The sequence below is a fragment of the Ascaphus truei genome, chromosome 6, assembly GCF_040206685.1.
Source record: "Ascaphus truei isolate aAscTru1 chromosome 6, aAscTru1.hap1, whole genome shotgun sequence".
Classification (NCBI taxonomy): domain Eukaryota; kingdom Metazoa; phylum Chordata; class Amphibia; order Anura; family Ascaphidae; genus Ascaphus; species Ascaphus truei.
The window spans coordinates 124650069-124669380 of NC_134488.1; the positions used below are offsets into that span (position 1 = coordinate 124650069).

The following is a 19312-nucleotide window of genomic DNA, read 5'->3' on the forward strand; positions in this document are numbered from 1 at the left end:
TTTTTGCGTCGCGTGATGTCGCTACGGGCGACACCACAGGCGTTTTTCTGTATAGTCGCAGCCTAAGGCAAGGAGGCTGCTTCACTGAGGGGTTATGAATGATTGGTCCTGGGAAGATCTGTATGTGCTATTTATGTGATGTATAAACTCTTCCCACAGAATGTCCACCTAACATGCATTTTGATACATGTGATACCAGTTGCCCAATAACCTGTCAGAATTACCGTTTCCCACCTATGGTCTGCAATTTGAAATGCAATGCTCGATGTGCCTGTGATGAGGGATACATACTGTTATCCGAGGGATCCTCTACTTGTGTGAAAAAGGACCAGTGTCCTGTCAAAAATAATACTACTTACTACTAATAGGAAAATGTAAACTTGGTGCCACACAAGTATTTACACAAGTATTTCAGTCTAGACCCACACTAAGGTGACTGGTGGTACCTGTGACCCATTCAGTCTTTCTCAACTTATCTCGTTCTCTTCAAGTGAGGCCTGTATTACATTGCAAAGCAATACACTTCATGGTTTATTCACTAAAGGGTGATAGCCTCAATGGCTCAAACATAATTAGCCATGAAATAGAATTGTTGTTCAAAATCAATACTGGTTTCCAGTCTTTTGTTAAAGGCGAAAAAAAGAATCTCCCATGACCTTTAATTAAAAAAAAAAATTGTCTCTAAATAATGTCTACTTGAGATTTTTTAATGTTGCCCCTTCCCTCCTCTCTCTCCACCCCTTTCCCTCTTCTCTCTCTCCCCCTTCCCTCCTCTCTCTCCTCCATCCCCCTGTCCCCCATTCTCTCCCCCCTGCACCCCTCCCCCCTGCACCCCTCTCCTCCTCCTCTCCTTCCCCCCATTCTCTCCCCACTTCATCCATCTCCTCCCCCCTACCCCTCTCCTTCCCCCTCTCCTCCTGCCTCCCCCTCCTCTCCATCCCCCTTCTTTCCATTCTCTCCCCCCCTGCACCCCTCTCCCTCCCTCTCCCCCTTCTCTCCTTCCTCCCTTCCCTCCATTCTCTCCCCCTGCACCCCTCTTCTCCCCCCTCCCCCTCTCCCCCTCCTGTCCATTCTCCCCCTTCTCTCCTCTCTCTCTACCCCCCTTCCCTCTTCTCTTTCCCCCCTTCCTCTCTCCCCTCCCTGTACCCCTCCCTCTCCCCTCTTCTCTCTTTTCACTCTGTTTTTGCAAACATTTCTCCTGTTTTGCAGGTCTGCCATTCCTGCCGGTGAATGGACAAACAGCCCAACCACCAAGTAAGCATATACTGTATAGTGAATAAGTGTATTTACACCATACCAAGGCTGCAAACAGTAGAATTCATGTGTCAGTGTGTAACACCAAAATCTTCAAGCATGAGCGTTCGGCTGTCCTGCGATAATTTTAGTGCAGGAGCGGGGGGCGTGGCTATTAAAGGAGGGGCATGTCATTGGCTGGATCGGGGATGTGTATGTGTGTCTGCGTGTCTGGGTCCCTCCATTCTCTCCCTCCCCCTTTCCCTCCATTCTCTCCATCCCCCATTCTCTCCTTTCCCTCTTCTCTCACCCCTTCCCCTTTCTTCCTCTCACCCCCTTCCCTCCTGTTTCCCCTCTTCCCTCCTCTCTCTCCCCCCTTCCCTTCTCCTCCCTTACCGTCTCCCCCCACTTCCCTTCTCTCCCCCCTTCCCTCCTCTCTCCACCCTTCTCTCCTTCCCCCCTTCCTTCAATTCTCTCCCCCCTGCTCCCCTCTCCTCCCCCCAGGACCCTCTCTCCCCCTTCTCTTTATTCTCTCCCCCACTGCACCCCTCTAGTCCCACCCTGCTCCTCTTTCCCCCTGCTCCTTCCTTCCCCCATTCCCTCCTCTCTCTCCCCCACCTTCCCCTCTCCCCCTTCCCCTCTCTCCCCCCTTCCCCTCTCTCACCCACTTCCCCTCTCTCTCCCCCCCCTTCTCTCCTTCCCCCCTTCTCTCCATTCTCTCCTCCCCCCCTTCTCTCCTTTCTTGTGACCCTGCTCTGAGCTCGAAAATCAAATTGAACTGTCTCCCCAAGCACCAAACTTGGGAGAGCGTACGTGCCTGATCACGAGCGAGCGCTCGCCGCGTGAGCGGATATGGGAAGATACAGATTGCAAGAAGTAAACTCGGCAAGCACCGCACGCAAAGCGCACTCAGCACTTGTGTGGACGCAGCCTGAGATTATACAGAAAAATGCCGTGGTGTCGCCCGTAGCGACACCGCGCGAGGCAAAAAACAAGTTTCATACATACGTGATAAGTGGCTATACCAAATTCAGCTGTCTCCTCGCTTGCTACTGCAAAGCGGGAGACAGTTAATGCGTTTTCAAAAAATTTTTTGCGGCGCGTGATGTCGCTACGGGCGACACCACAGGAGTTTTTCTGTATAGTCGCAGCCTAAGGCAAGGAGGCTGCTTCACTGAGGGGTTATGAATGATTGGTCCTGGGAAGATCTGTATGTGTTATTTATGTGATGTGTAACCTCTTCCCTCAGAATGTCCACCTAAAATGCATTTTGCGCCATGTGATGGCAGTTGCCCAATAACCTGTCAGAATTACCAGTCCCCACCTGAGGTCTGCACCATGGATTGCAATCCGGGATGTGCCTGTGATGAGGGATACATACTGTTATCCGAGGGATCCTCTACTTGTGTGAAAAAGGACCAGTGTCCTGTCAGCAAAGGTAATACTACTTACTACTAATAGGAAAATGTAAACTGGATCCCACACAAGTATTTACGCAAGTATTTCAGTCTAGACCCACAATAAGGTGACAGGTGGTATCTGTGACCCATTCAGTCTTTCTCAACTTATCTCGTTCTCTTCAAATGAGGCCTGTATTACATTGCAAAGCAATACATCTTCATGGTTTATTCACTAAAAGGGTGATAGCCTCAATGGCTCAAACATAATTAGCCATGAAATAGAATTGTTGTTCAAAATCAATACTGGTTTCCAGTCTTTTGTTAAAGGTAAAAGAAAGAACCTCCCATCACCTTTAATAAAAAAATTAAATAAATTGTCTCTAAATAATGTCTACTAGGGATTTTTTAATTTCCCCCTTTCCCTCCTCTCTCTCTCCCCCCTTCCCTCCTCTCTCTCTCCCTCCTCTGTCCCCCCCCCTCCCCACCTTTCCCTCTCTCCCCCTTCTCTCCATTCTCTCCCCCCTGCACCCCTCCCCTCCCCCTGCACCCATCTCCACTCATCTCCACCACCCTGCACCCTTCTCCTCCCACTTTCTGCTTCCCCCTCCTCCCCCTCGTCTCCACCCCTTCTCTCCATTCTCTCCCCACCTGCACCCCTTCCTCTTCTCTCCTTCCTCCCGTCCCTCCATTTTCTCCCCCCTGCACCTGTCTCCTCCCCCTTCTTCTCCATTCTCTCCCCCTTCTCTTTGCCCCCCTTCCCTCCTCTATTTCCCCCTTCCCCCTACACCCCTCCCTCTAACCCCTCTCTCCCCCTGCACCCCTCCCCTTCCCTCTCCCCCTTCTCTCCTCTCTCTCTGCCCCCCTTCCCTCCTCACTCCCTCCCTCATCTCTCTCTCCACCCTCCCCACTTCTCTCCGTCCCCCATTCTCTCCCCCCTGCACCCCTCCCCTCCTTCCTCTCCCCCCTTCAACCTTCTCCTCCCCCTCCCCCTCCTCTCCTTCCCCCCTTCCCTCCATTCTCTCACCAGTGCATCCATCTCCTCACCCTTACCCCTCTCCTCCCCCCTCCCCCTCATCTCCGTCCCCCTTCCCTCCATTCTCTCCCCCCCTGCACCCCTCTCCCTCCCTCTCCCCTTCTCTCCTTCCTCCCTTCCCTCCATTCTCTCCCCCCTGCACCTCTCTCCTCCCCCTCTCCCCCCTACCCTCCATTCTCTCCCACTGCACTTTTCCTCCCACCTCTCTCCCCCTCCTGTCCATTCTCCCCCTATCTCCCTTCTCTCTCTGCCCCCTTTCCCTCTTCTCTTTTCCCCCTTCCCCTCTCTCCCCCCCTAACCCCTCCCCACTCCCTCTAACCCCTCTCCCCCCTGCACCCCTCCCCCTCTGTTTTTGCAAACATTTCTCCTGTTTTGCAGCTCTGCCATTCCTGCCGTTGAATGGACAAACAGCCCAACCACCAAGTAAGCATATACTGTATAGTGAATAAGTGTCTTTACACCATACCAATGCTGCAAACAGTAGAATTCATGTATCTTCAAGCATGAGTGTACGGCTGTCCTGCGATAATTGTAGAGCAGGAGCGGGGGGCGTGGCTATTAAAGGAGGGGCGTGTCATTGGCTGGATCGGGGCTGTGTCTGTGTGTCTGTGTCCCTCCATTCTTTCCCTCCATCCTCCCCCTCCCCTCTTCCCCTCTTCCCCCCTCCATTCTCTCCCTTACCCCCTCTCCTCCATTCTCTCCCCCCCCACTTCCCCTCTCTCCCCCCTTCCCTCATCTCTCCCCCCTTCCCTCCTTTCTCTCCCCTTCCCTCCTCTCTCACCCCCTTCCCTGCTTTCTACACCCCTTCCCTCCTCTCTCCACCTTTCTCTCCTTCCCCCTTCCTTCCATTCTCTCCCCCCGACTCCCCTCTCCTCCCCTTTGCTCCCGTCTCTCCCCCTTCTCTTCATTCTCTCCCCCCTGCACCCCTCTCCTCCATACTTGCCTTCCCCCTTCCCTCCATTCTCTCCCCCTGCACCCCTCTCCTCCCCCCTGTCCATTCTCCCCCCTACTCTCCTCTCTCTCTGCCCCCCTTCCCTCTTCTCTTTCCCCCCTTCCTCTCTCCCCCCCCCCTGCACCCCTCCCTCTCCCCTCTTCTCTCTTCTCACTCTGTTTTTGCAAACATTTCTCCTGTTTTGCAGGTCTGCCATTCCTGCCGGTGAATGGACAAACAGCCCAACCACCAAGTAAGCATATACTGTATAGTGAATAAGTGTATTTACACCATACCGATGCTGCAAACAGTAGAATTCATGTGTCAGTGTGTAACACCAAAATCTTCAACCACGAGTGTTCGGCTGTCCTGCAATAATTTTAGTGCAGGAGCGGGGGGCGTGGCTATTAAAGGAGGGGCGTGTCATTGGCTGGATTGGGGATGTGTGTGTGTGTCTGCGTGTCTGGGTCCCTCCATTCTCTCCCTCCCCCTTTCCCTCCATTCTCTCCCTCCCCCATTCTCTCCTTTCCCCCTTCCCTCTTCTCTCACCCCTTCCCCTTTCTTCCTCTCACCCCCTTCCCTCCTGTTTCCCCACTTCCCTCCTCTCTTGCCCCTTCCCTCCTCTCTCTCTCCCCCCTTCCCTTCTCCTCCCTTACCATCTCCCCCCACTTCCCCTCTCTCCCCCTCTCTCCCCCCTTCCCTCCTCTCTCAACCTCTTCCCTCCTCTCTCCACCCTTCTCTCCTTCCCCCCTTCCTTCCATTCTCTCCCCCCTGCTCCCCTCTCTTCCCCCCAGGCCCATCTCTCCCCCCTTCTCTTCATTCTCTCCCCCACTGCACCCCTCTAGTCCCACCCTGCTCCTCTTTCCACCTGCTCCTTTCTTCCCCCATTCCCTCCTCTCTCTCCACCTTCCCCTCTCCCCCTTCCCCTCTCTCCCCCCTTCCCCTCTCTCACCCACTTCCCCTCTCTCTCCCACCTTCTCTCCCCCCTCCCTTGCACCACTCTCCCCCCCCTTCTCTCCTTTCTTGTGACCCTGCTCTGAGCTCGAAAATCAAATTGAACTGTCTCCCCAAGCACCAAACTTGGGAGAGCGTACGTGCCTGAGCACGAGCGTGCGCTCGCCGCGTGAGCGGATACGGGAAGATACAGATTGCAAGAAGTAAACTCGGCAAGCGCCGCACGCAAAGCGCACTCAGCACTTGTGTGTACGTAGCCTGAGATTATACAGAAAAATGCCGTGGTGTCGCCCGTAGCGACACTGTACGAGCCAAAAAATAAGTTTCATACATACGTGATAAGTGTCTATACCAAATTCAGCTGTCTCCCCGCTTGCTACTGCAAAGCGGGAGACAGTTAATGCATTTTCAAAATTTGTTTTTGCGCCGCGTGATGTCGCTACGGGCGACACCACAGGCGTTTTTCTGTATAATCGCAGCCTAAGGCAAAGAGGCTGCTTCACTGGGGGTTATGAATGAGTGGTCCTGGGAAGATCTGTATGTGCTATTTATGTGATGTGTAAACTCTTCCCACAGAATGTCCACCTAACATGCATTTTGATACATGTGATACCAGTTGCCCAATAACCTGTCAGAATTACCGTTTCCCACCTATGGTCTGCAATTTGAAATGCAATGCTCGATGTGCCTGTGATGAGGGATACATACTGTTATCCGAGGGGTCCTCTACTTGTGTGAAAAAGGACCAGTGTCCTGTCAGCAAAGGTAATACTACTTACTACTAATAGCAAAATGTAAACTGGGTGCCACACAAGTATTTACACAAGTATTTCAGTCTAGACCCACACTAAGGTGACTGGTGGTACCTGTGACCCATTCAGTCTTTCTCAACTTATCTCTTTCTCTTCAAGTGAGGCCTGTATTACATTGCAAAGCAATACATATTCATGGTTTATTCACCAAAGGGTGATAGCCTCAATGGCTCAAACATAATTAGCCATGAAATAGAATTGTAGTTCAAAATCAATACTGGTTTCCAGTCTTTTGTTAAAGGCGAAAGAAAGAATCTCCCATCACCTTTAATTAAAAAAAAAAAAAATTGTCTCTAAATAATGTCTACTTGAGATTTTTTAATGTTGCCCCTTCACTCCTCTCTCTCCACCCCTTTCCCTCTTCTCTCTCTCCCCCCTTCCCTCCGCTCTCTCCTCCATCCCCCTGTCCCCCATTCTCTCCATTCTCTCCCCCCTGCACCCTCCCCCCTGCACCCCTCTCATCCCCTCTCCCCCTCCTCTCCTTCCCCCCATTCTCTCCCCACTTCATCCATTTCCTCCCACCTACCCCTCTCCTTCCCCCTCTCCTCCTGCCTCCCTCTCCTCTCCATCCCCCTTCTATCCATTCTCTCCCCCCCTGCACCCCTCTCCCTCCCTCTCCCCCTTCTCTCCTTCCTCCCTTCCCTCCATTCTCTCCCCCTGCACCCCTCTCCTCCCCCCTCTCCCTCTCCCCCTCCTGTCCATTCTCCCCCCTTCTCTCCTCTCTCTCTGCCCCCCTTCCCTCTTCTCTTTCCCCCCTTCCTCTCTCCCCTCCCTGCACCCCTCCCTCTCCCCTCTTCTCTCTTCTCACTCTGTTTTTGCAAACATTTCTCCTGTTTTGCAGGTCTGCCATTCCTGCCGGTGAATGGACAAACAGCCCAACCACCAAGTAAGCATATACTGTATAGTGAATAAGTGTATTTACACCATACCAAGGCTGCAAACAGTAGAATTCATGTGTCAGTGTGTAACACCAAAATCTTCAAGCATGAGCGTTCGGCTGTCCTGCGATAATTTTAGTGCAGGAGCGGGGGGCGTGGCTATTAAAGGAGTGGCATGTCATTGGCTGGATCGGGGATGTGTATGTGTGTCTGCGTCCCTCCATTCTCTCCCTCCCCCTTTCCCTCCATTCTCTCCATCCCCCATTCTCTCCTTTCCCCCCTTCCCTCTTCTCTCACCCCTTCCCCTTTCTTCCTCTCACCCCCTTCCCTCCTGTTTCCCCTCTTCCCTCCTCTCTCTCTCCCCCCTTCCCTTCTCCTCCCTTACCGTCTCCCCCCACTTCCCTTCTCTCCCCCCTTCCCTTCTCTCTCCACCCTTCTCTCCTTCCCCCCCTTCCTTCAATTCTCTCCCCCCTGCTCCCCTCTCCTCCCCCCAGGACCCTCTCTCCCCCTTCTCTTTATTCTCTCCTCCACTGCGCCCCTCTAGTCCCACCCTGCTCCTCTTTCGCCCTGCTCCTTCCTTCCCCCATTCCATCCTCTCTCTCCCCCACCTTCCCCTCTCCCCCTTCCCCTCTCTCTCCCCTTCCCCTCTCTCACCCACTTCCCCTCTCTCTCCCCCCTTCTCTCCTTCCCCCCTTCTCTCCATTCTCTCCTCCCCCCTTCTCTCCTTTCTTGTGACCCTGCTCTGAGCTCGAAAATCAAATTGAACTGTCTCCCCAAGCACCAAACTTGGGAGAGCGTACGTGCCTGATCACGAGCGAGCGCTCGCCGCGTGAGCGGATACGGGAAGATACAGATTGCAAGAAGTAAACTCGGCAAGCACCGCACGCAAAGCGCACTCAGCACTTGTGTGGACGCAGCCTGAGATTATACAGAAAAACGCTGTGATGTCGCCCGTAGCGACACCGCGCGAGGCAAAAAACAAGTTTCATACATACGTGATAAGTGTCTATACCAAATTCAGCTGTCTCCCCGCTTGCTACTGCAAAGCGGGAGACAGTTGATGCGTTTTCAAAATTTGTTTTTGCGCAGCGTGATGTCGCTACGGGCGACACCACAGGCGTTTTTCTGTATAGTCGCAGCCTATGGCAAGGAGGCTGCTTCACTGAGGGGTTATGAATGATTGGTCCTGGGAAGATCTGTATGTGTTATTTATGTGATGTGTAACCTCTTCCCACAGAATGTCCACCTAACATGCATTTTGATACATGTGATACCAGTTGCCCAATAACCTGTGATAATTACCAGTCCCCACATACGTTCTGCAATTTGAAATGCAATGCTCGATGTGCCTGTGATGAGGGATACATACTGTTATCCGAGGGATCCTCTACTTGTGTGAAAAAGGACCAGTGTTCTGTCAACAAAGGTTATACTATTTACTACTAATAGGAAAATGTAAACTGGGTCCCACACAAGTATTTACACAAGTATTTCAGTCTAGACCCAAAATGACAAAGTGGCAGGTGGTTCCTGTGACCCATTCAGTCTTTCTCATCTTATCTCGTTCTCTTCAAGTGAGACCTGTATTACATTGCAAAGCAATACATCTTCATGGTTTATTCACTAAAGGGTGATAGCCTCAATGGCTCAAACATAATTAGCCATGAAATAGAATTATTGTTCAAAATCAAGACTGGTTTCCAGTCTTTTGTTAAAGGTGAAAGAAAGAATCTCCTATTATTCTGGATCCAGGGTCATGTCTGGAGGTATGAATGAACCCAGCTAGCTTCAACTCAGCCCTCTTTCCAAAACACAAGTCCTGTATATTTTCTTCACTTTATTTAGGGAAAGCAGCAATAAAGACAGGCAATTGTGAATGAGATGTTTGTGTTTGAATAATGTCTCTCTGTGGGTGATTTGTAGTAAGGGCAGGTGAAAAGGATAAATCCTGCCACTAGAGCAATTACAGAAGGTACTCACTCAGCCAGTGATGAAGGTGGAAAAGGAAGTGTGAGTGTATTCTGGGTAACAAGATAGCCTGGGGACAGACCATCTGTAGACAAGGCAGAGGGGGAGAAGGCAGACTAACCCAATCTGAGGGAAAGGCTGGGGTTGGCATAGCAACTCACAGAAAGTCTAAGTAAACAACAAGTGTAACAAAATGTTGCTCTTTACATGCAGCAAACTGCTGGAACAGGGGAAATATCAGGCAACTGAACAAGGGTGAAATGAATCCCATAAGCTGAAAGGGGAGACAGAGGAATATGGAATCTAGTTCCAGGACACTCCCCGTCTGGTATCTGGAGATACCACTATATTCTGGTATATGTGGAACATATGTGCAATACAACATGACATAAGATTGCAAGTTCCTGTCCACATAACGATGGGATACCGGCCGGTACCACCAGCTTGAAGTCCTTTGCCATCTCGGTAAGGGAGGTAGGCGGATGCACAGCTCTAGGTTAGCTTGATGCACCACAATGTCTCTCAGAGTCCACAGAACTGATAGTCAGTTCTTCATTGTTATAGTCCTATTTAGGCATTGGGAGGACAATCTCTGTGAAGGGTCTTAAAAAGGTTTTAACAATCCCATTCTGGGCCACCCGAACGTCTACCTTGCGGACCCTTTCATCTTCACTTGGGATGGTTTTGATAATAAGTCCCATGGGCCATTCGTTTCTTGTCACCTGTTTGTCTTTCAACAGAACCACATCTCCTTCTTGGATATCTGGTTTAACCGTTTGCCATTTATGGCGTTCCTGGAGTGTCACCAGATACTCGCGTCTCCAGCGATCCCAAAATGTGTTGGCCAAGCGCTGCACCTGTCTCCACTGACGTTTGTACATATCCTTAGAGTTGAAACCTACGACTGGGGTGGGGATGTTCCCTACTTTCTGGGTAAGAAGCATTGCTGGTGTCAAAATACTTGGCGATTCTGGATCTGTTGACACTGGAATCAAAGGCCTAGCATTAATTATCACTGATATTTCGGCCATAAATGTTGTTGACACTTTGTGGGTGAGTCGAGCCAAATCGGTTTTCAGCATCATAGAGTCCAAGATACACCGGACCACCCTGATCATGCGTTCCCATGCTCCACCCATGTGAGAGGAGTGAGGAGGGTGGAATGTCCACGTACACTCTTGGTCATGCAGGTATTTCTGGATAGTGTTGTCTCTTATTATCATTAGTGTTTATTTGTAATTCCTTTCATGCTCCAAGAAAATTGGTGCCGCAATCGGAGCGTATTTGTTTAACTGGTCCTCTGACTGCAAAGAATCTTCTGAGGGCATTTATGAAGCTTGAAGCATCCAGAGATTCTATGATCTCGATGTGTATAGCTCGCGTGCTCATGCAGGTGAAGAGTACCGCCCATTGTTTACTGTTTGCTAGTCCGCCCCTCGTTCTACGTGAGATGACCATCCAGGGCCCAAATACATTGAGTCCTACACAGGTAAAGGGGGGTCTGTATTAAGTCTGTCGATAGGTAAATCTGCCATCCTTTGGTCTTAAAAAAGAAGAAATAACAGTGCGCAACTAAGTTGTAACGTGACGTGATAAGTGAAAATAAGTGAATTAAATAACTTAACCTAGAATTGAGCGTCTGCAGCTGTGATGAAGGTGGGGGCTCAGAATCCCCCTGGAGCTAACAAATGGATACAAAAAAGACACAGCGCACAACGCTCATAGTGCATTACAAATATTATTCACATAAACAATAAAAGGGTGAGTAATGTGCGTACATCAATTGCAATAAAATCAAGCAGTTTCGGGATATGTTACCCAACGCCTCCGGAGACTGGATTAGGTGTCCTCGCAGGGGTTAAACTGCTATCCTCGATGGTGCAGGGTCCTATTGGAGTAGGTGCACACCCTCTGCTGGTCCTTGCTCCCCTGTGCACGATTGGGCCGGTAGCTGCTGGTTCCTGCAGTGCTTCAGCAAAGCGAATCTGGTCATCTGCTGGGGGTTTGCACTCTCCTCCGTGTGGAGTGCTTCCTGGTTCGTGACGTCACCACAGGAATTCGGCGCCGTTCGACCACGACTTTATTCTTTGTAATACCGACCATGTAGTGTATTTATGAGAATGCCCTTGTGGCCTTTTTTTATGTGGGACGCACTAAGCGTGCTTTAAAGGTACGCATTTTAGAACATTTGCGGAATATTAAATTGGGGTTTATGAAACACAGCATCTCGAAACATTACGCAACATGCCATAACAGTGACCCCTCAACCCTCCTGTTTAAAGGTATAAAGCATATTCCAAAAAATAGGAGAGGGGGGGATAGGGTCAAGGAACTATCTAGGCAGGAAACCTTCTGGATACACAAATTAAACACCTTGCATCCAGGAGGTTTAAATGAAGACATAGATATTTGGTCTCTGTACTAATTCTTTTATAACACAATCAACTCTTTTTTAATTAGTATTAATATTCTAACTATTCCATGTCCTTTATTAAAAGTATCTTTTAACATTTTGAACTAATTTTAATCTTCTATTTGCTGCTCTGTATGCTTAGCCCGTTCTGAGCATTCTTATGCTTCACTTATCTCCCCATTGGTCATCCAGGTCCATAGGGCAATGATAATACTTGCTATTGTGTTTCTTTGCCATGTTTTAAAACTTTTTGTTTTTGTTTTAGCACATCAATCGCGTCATGGTTAACATTGTTTTTGTTAATAAAGTTTGTTTGAAGTTTTTTTGCATATGTTTAACATTGTGAGTGACGGATGCACTTCGGGACTCTAACCCCGCCCCAGTCGCTTTCCTATTGGATAATAGAACTGATGGCTGAGCCAATGAGGCACGATCGTGGGACATTTAGACTCTACCCGAATCCACTTGATATCAGTCCCTGATGAAGAAACTTTATGTTTCGAAACGCGTAGGACATGTTTGAACTAGTGCTCTAGCTTTTTATTAGCACCCTACTGCGCAATTTGATCGTGGTCGAACGGCGCCGAATTCCTGTGGTGACGTCACAAACCAGGAAGCACTCCACACGGAGGAGAGTGCAAACGCCCAGCAGATGACCAGATTCGCTTTGCTGAAGCACTGCAGGAACCAGCAGCTCCCGGCCCAATCGTGCACAGGGGAGCAAGGACCAGCAGAGGGTGTGCACCTACTCCAATAGGACCCTGCACCATCGAGGATAGCAGTTTAACCCCTGCGAGGACACCTAATCCGGTCTCCGGAGGCGTTGGGTAACATATCCCGAAACTGCTTGATTTTATTGCAATTGATGTACGCACATTACTCACCCTTTTATTGTTTATGTGAATAATATTTGTAATGCACTATGAGCGTTGTGCGCTGTGTCTTTTTTGTATCCTTTGGTCTTGGCTTTTGCCTCGCAGCATTCGGCACCTAACACATTTGTGGAGATTGCTGGCCACGCACCTTTTCATGCCAACGACCCAAATGCCCGCCGCCCTAATAGCGCCTTCAGTGAAGTGTCGTCCCTGATGCATGACTTGTTCGTGGTAGTAGCGCATCAACAAAGTGGTGATGTGATTCTGGCCAGGGATGATAAGAGGATTTCTTTCCTCCCTGCTCTGTTGGGACTTGTTGAGGCAGCCTCCTACTCTCATGAGGCCATCATAGTCAATGAAGGGATTCAACTTCCAAAGTGAGCTGTTTTTGGGGACACTCTTCCCTCCACAAATGCAACTGATTTCTTCCGCATAGGTTTCTCTCTGAACATGACGGAGAACAGTTTCCTTTGCCCTTGTGAATTCCTCCACGGTGCGTAACTCTTTGCAAATGTGCCAGCCATGGCAGCCGGTTGTTTTACCATCTGGTATCTGGTGGAAGGAGAAGGCTATATGCCTGAGATGGGCTACTGCTCGCAGGAGGGCTGTCCACCTTGAGAAGTGATGGAACCGATGTGATCCGAATGCGCTTCTGTGCAATACATTGGTGAGTAACACGGATACTTGTGGGGGCCTTATCTCCGTATCCTTCTCGGGATCCACGAGTTCAAAGTCGCCAACTGGGGTTGGTGGTGTTTCCGCGGGTTGCGCAAGGAACGTTGGTCCTGTGAGCCACGACGTACAGTAGAGGCAACTCTTATTCGAACAAAAACCAGTGGCAATTCCCCAAAAAAACCAGGAAACACCCAGGTACATTCTGAATACATGCCTTAAACTTTCCTTAAACTAGCCCCAGCATTTCTGCATTGATTAATGGCCTATCAGATTAACAGCGGGGGTCCCTGGCAGTCCCATTCAAACTGAATTGTAATGCCAAGGATCCCTGCTGTGTTAATCCTATGGGTCGTTAGTCAATGCAGAAATGCCTTAAACGTGCTTCAAACTAGCCCAGAACATACCCAGCACATACCCAGCACATACCCAGAATGTAACCCGGCTAGTTTACGGCAAATGTTAGAATAAACGTTGCCTCTACTGTATTCTGCAGTTGCGCTGTGGGTACTGATCTTGTGGCATGGTCTGCAGGATTTTGGTCTGTGGGCACATGGTGCCATTGTTCTGGTTGGGTTGACTTCCTGATTCTTTCTACGCGGTTGGCCACGTATACGTAGAATCTTCTTTTCTTGTTGCATATGTAGCCCAGGACCACCTTGCTATCTGTGTAGAATCTGACGGCATCTGGTTTGCTGTCCATCTCGTTCTCGATGAGCTCTGCCAGTTCTACTGCTAACACTACACCACATAGCTCGAGTCTGGGTATAGTATGGTCGGGTTGTGGCGCCAGCTTAGCCTTGCCAAGGATGAACCTGATGTGGTAACTTCCACCCACATCCGTAGTTTTTAGGTAGGCCACTGCTGCTATGGCCTTTGTGGAGGCATCTGAGAATACGCAAAGCTCTTTGCTGTGTGCGGCGGTGAGAGATATAGGTGAGTAGGGGCGTGGGATCTGAAGTTGCTCAAGGGTCTTCAAGGAATACTTCCACGTTTCCCACTCTTTCCGTTTTTCTGGAGGTAGTGGGGTGTCCCATTCCTGCCTTTCGAAGGACATTTCTCTGAGAAGAGACTTCCCTTGTATAGTGACAGGAGCTACGAATCCTAGCGGATCGTAAAGACTGTTAACGGTGGACAGGACTCCGCGATGTGTGTAGGGTTTCTCTTCAATGGCTACCTGAACGTAAAGGTATCTGTTTTAAGATTCCAGCTTATCCCCAGGCTCCGCTGTATGGGAGGCGTGTCGGTCCCCAGATCCAAATTCTTGAGATCGTTTGCGTGATCATCAGCGTGGAACGCCTTCATCACTATGGCACTATTGGAAGCTATTTTGTGCAATCTTAGGTTGGCGTTTGCTAACATCTTTTGTGTCCTTTTGAGTAGATCTATGGCTTCTTCTCCGGTGGGAACCGATTTTAATCCGTCGTCCACATAGAACTCTCTCTCGACGAAATTCCTGGCGTCTTTTCCGAACTCTGCTTCTCCGTCTTGGGCCGTTCTTCTGAGGCCGTAGGCAGCCACCTCAGGTGATGGGCTGTTCCCGAAGACATGTACTTTCATGCGGTACGTTTCGTTTTCGTTTTCTATGTCGTCATCTTGGTACCACAGGAATCTTAGGTAGTTGCGGTTGTCTTCTCGCACAAGGAAGCAGTGGAACATCTGTTGAATGTCTGCTGTTATGGCGATTGGCTCCTTGCGGAAGCGGATCAAAACTCCCAGAAGACTGTTCGTCAGGTCTGGCCCGGTGAGGAGAACATCGTTTAGGGAGACTCCCTGATGCTGAGCACTGGAGTCGAATACCACTCGAATTTGGCCAGGTTTCTGGGGGTGGTAGACGCCAAACGACGGGAGGTACCAGCATTCTTTGCCTTCTCGCAGTGGGAGCGCCGACTCTGCATGACCACTGTGGAAGATTTTCTGCATGAAGGCCACAAAGTGTTCCTTTGTCTCCGGTTTCCTTTGTACTATCGCGGCCAAGTTTATTCGAGCATTTGCCCGGTCTCGGCCGCGACAGTAACCAGGCGCGCGCCGGGGTCTCCCGGGCGCGCGCCGAAGCCTCGGAGGAGCGGCCCTCCGATCTGGGCTTCCCCCCTCCCCTCTCCGGGTCCGCCGGATCCCCCGGAACCCCCCACCGCCGTCCCCCACATCGTGGGACACCAGGGCTCTGTCGGGGAGCCCTGGGCACGCGCAGGGGGCGCAGGCACCCGATGAAGCGTGACCGCGCATAGGTGACGCGCGGCACGCCAAGGGGATTCGGCTAGCAAGCCGGGACATCTCCCGTCTTGCGGAACTAGCCGAGTTCAAATAAAATGTGTCGCCTCTGTAGGTTACGGCGAAGCGAGCCTAGACATGGCGTGGTCTCTGTTGTTTGGGAGGCGTCTTCTTGGCGAGCAGAATGGTAGTGGGGCCACCCAACTGCCTAATTCGTCCTTGAAGAGCTCCTTATCCATTAACCTCAAGAATTCTTTATCTTCCATTGATGGAGCCTGTTTGTCGTCGTCCTTTGTTGTCTGGAACGCTGTACACCCTAGGTCATCGGAGTATTTTTCTGTCACAAGCGCGTCTCCATAGTTCCTTTTGGTCTCGAGCTTTTCGTGGACTTGGAAGTGGTCCGGACAGGGTTTGAAGTGGGATGCACGACCGTTCTCTAACAAGTTTGTTCGTAGGGCGTCTACGTTGTCGAGTCCTCGTATCCTGTCTATGCATACTTCTCCCACTACCACCCATCCTAGATCGAGCCTTTGAGCTCTTGGGCCGTTGTGGTCCCCGTTTTGCTGTTCGCGGAACTTGTGTGCTCTCATGATGTCCCTGCCAAGTAGCAGCATGATCTGGGCGCCTTCGACTAGTGGTGGAATACGATCGGCAATAGCTTTTAGATGGGGTTGGTGTCACGCCACGTCTAGTGTGGAGATTTCGCTCCTATCTCCTGCCATGTGATTGCACTCGATGAGAGTGGGAAGGGGCATTTTCACTTTGCCGTCTATTGAGCATATGGTGTAGCCATTCACTCTTCCCCCTGTAGTCTTCATTCGCCCTGCACACGTTCTGAGAGTATAAGGAGAAGCGCTGTCTTGTATGTTGAACATGTCGAAGAATTGTGACCTGACCAGCGATCGGTTGCTCTGGTCATCGATGATTGCATACATCCTTTTAGCTCTTTGGGGTTGTCCCTCTGGGTGCACGGCTACAAGACATATTTTAGAGCAAGATCTACCGTCGCTTCTTTCTCCACATACCTCTGTGCATTTGGACGCTACCGACGTCGTGGGGGGTGTATCTCCCACTTCTTCCTCCCTGCCCTGCTTTGTCGAAGGGTTAGGAGCTTTGCTTGATTTGGGCTTCATAGCCTCCGGGTGTAAAGCGGCTATGTACCTGTCGCTATCGCACTATGTGCATTTCATAGCTTCTTTGCGGTCCTTGAATAAATGAGTTGTGGAAGCACAACATTTGAAACAAGCTCCCCATTCCCTGAGTAAGTTCTTTCGCTTCTCTATGGGCTTCATTCTGAATCCGATACACTTGTTAAGCGGATGCGGCCTTTTGTGTATAGGGCATTCTTTGTTAAGGTCCCTTGGTTTCTTGTCCCTAATGGCCGCCTGGCCGGGACTCACATGGGTCGTAGGGGGCACGTCCGTCCTGTGGATCGAGATGGGTGTTCTGGCGTCTTTGTATCTCGCTGCTGACCTTTCGTTCCTAGGATGAAGCTGGGATCATTTCTCTTCCTTGCTGCTACGCGAATGAAGCTCAAGAAAACTGAGAATGGGGGTAGGCGACTTGCTTCTCCCTTTTGTATTTGGAGCCTTGTGAAATACACCTTTCTTGGAGGTTGAAGGGTAGCTTCTCCAGGATGGGTCTCACTCCACGAGCTGAGTCTAGGACGTTGAGACCTGTTAGGGAATGGTCTTTTCTTGAAACCTCCAGCTCTTGCAGCAGGTCTCCGAGCTCTCGTAACTTCGAGTAGTCTCTAGTTGTGATCTTGGGAAAGCTGTCGACTCTTTTGAAGAGCGAATCCTCGACTGCTTCGGGGCTACAGTAGCACTCTTCTAGCCTTTCTCACACTAGGTCAAGACTGTTACGATTGTGCTCGCCACAAACCGGGACCGGACCGCGGGGCTGAGGTGGGGTTATAGAATCACCGACCTTAGTCCGCGCAGACTGATCCGGAGTGCGCATTTCATAGTCGTACGTAGCAGGGTCAGGATTGGAGAAGGCAGCATCGTCGTTATTCAAGCAGGAGTTCGGCAACATGTAGTCAGGAGATCCCCGCTTCAGCTTAGGAGCGTGAGCGCGGGAGTGGCCTCTTCGTGAGGAGCGGCATCGGCCCATGATGCTGGTTTCAGCAGGAGGAGACAGCAGGCTGGCCGAAGTACACCGCAGGGCAGCGTCGGGAAACCAATGCTTCAGCACAGAAATCAGGAACGGGCCCCCGCATGGAACTAGCAGGCGGCCTCAGGAAACAACGCTTCAGCAGAGAAGTCAGGAATGGGCCCCTGCATGGAACTAGCAGGCGGCCTCAGGAAACAGGGACAAGAACCAGAAAGGATAATACACAGGATACAAGCCAGGGTGGCTAGTGGCAGACACAGTAACGTCCAGGGTAGGAAATTATGCTCGGCATTGTTTCAGTGCCAACGCCCAGGGTATAAAGGACGGGGATCCAATCACAGGAGGAGGGTGTATGAGCATTCCTCCAATGATGGAGCACAGGGCAGAAGCTGCAATGAGAGGCAGCACATGTGCCAATGATTGCCAGAGGAAGCTTTTGTAACTACAGAAGTCTGCAAAAGCTATAATCAAAGCCAGGAGTGGATTCCTTACAAAGACCTACTTGGGGGTGGTTCGCGTTTGCCGTCCGAAGTCTCTTCCTGGATTAGTTTCCCAGCCATTTAAAAAGCAGGTTTGAGCTCTTCCCTTGCTGAGAAGCCCAAGCTGTTGATTGCGTCCTTGAACGTGAACTTCCACGTCCGGTAGTTCTCAGGGCGGTCGTCAAAGCTGATGAGTCCTGTTTGCACTAGGTCACGCCGGATCATGTACTTGGCTATGTCTGTCAGGCCTGAGGCGTCGGCGTGTTGGTCACGTTCTGAGGTTGTTGCTGGGAGGGTCCGTACGGTCGCCTCTTCCTTGGCGTGGACGCGTGATGGCTGCTGGTCAGTGTGAGGGGCTGTGTTCTCCCGTGTGGGTGTACCTGGATTGCGTGCCTGTTGTGGTGCATCCGTGTGTGCTGGCGTGTGGATCACTGTTTCGGCTGTGGCTATCCCAGGCAGCATGTACCACTGAAGGAACAGCATCTTCTCCTCGTGGAGCTAGCAAGTCTTCGATGTCTGTGGAGTCACTCCCTCTGTGTTGAGATGGTGCACTGGTGTTTATACTGAAGAGGCTCCTTACGTAGTCTTCAGTACATTGGGCTGGATCTTCTGAGGCTATCCGTCTGTACGGTTGCTCCCTGCCGTCCTGTTGCGCGGCTGCTTCTAGGACTTCAGCTTGGGCTATAGCGGCGGCGGCTTCCTTCTCTTGATTAAGTGCCTCTAGTTGCGCATCAAATTCGGCTTTCTTACGCGTAGTGGCTGCGGCGGCGGCATTAGCGGCGGCTGCAGCATTAGCGGTGGCTGCCTGCTCCTCCTCTTCTATGTGCGCTCTTCCTGCTCTTACGGCTGCCTCTCTCCGACTATATTCGGCCCTGGCACGTGCGGCCTCTGCGGCGGCTCGCGCCTTGGTAGCGTTTGTGCTTGCACTGGACACGTTAGATTGCGCTGATCTTGCTGACCTTGATGAGTGTCTGGATGTGCTTGAGCGCTGCGATGCAGTCTCCAGGAGGAGCTCTTTTCTCTCGCTTTGGACGTCTGCGATGGCGGTTCGTATGCGGCTGTCACGTGTCAAGTCAATATTGTGCTGTAAGTCCCTTTCTTGCAGGCTTTCGCCGGTGTTAGCCCTGGCCAAGTAAGTGATGTATGCCTCTGACAGCCCTTGGTAGCATGAGTGGTCTATCTTTAATTGAAAAAAAACAAAAAACCTGGAGCCAAAAGTTCAATGGATAGTCCTGTACTCCTCAGGGGATCAGCACACTTGCTTGACAGGCCATGTAAGGGAAAAAACACAAACAAACACAGATCATAGTGCAACTCTGCAGGGTTAAAACAGGTCTA

General features: G+C 50.8%; 1 protein-coding gene across 4 annotated transcripts in view; it reads left to right on the top strand.

Annotated features, from left to right (window-relative positions):
- LOC142497836 (zonadhesin-like) overlaps positions 1–19312 on the top strand; it is a 134679-nt gene that overhangs the window by 56547 nt on the left and 58820 nt on the right. For 2 of the 4 annotated variants that reach the window (XM_075606195.1, XM_075606196.1), the window contains 8 exons: positions 160–343; positions 1208–1254; positions 2483–2671; positions 4045–4089; positions 4806–4850; positions 6128–6316; positions 7205–7249; positions 8479–8667. In XM_075606195.1, coding sequence (XP_075462310.1) covers positions 160–343; positions 1208–1254; positions 2483–2671; positions 4045–4089; positions 4806–4850; positions 6128–6316; positions 7205–7249; positions 8479–8667 — 933 coding nt within the window. The remainder of the gene's footprint in view (positions 1–159; positions 344–1207; positions 1255–2482; positions 2672–4044; positions 4090–4805; positions 4851–6127; positions 6317–7204; positions 7250–8478; positions 8668–19312) is intronic. The other 2 variants (XM_075606194.1, XM_075606197.1) reach the window with 1 other exon arrangement.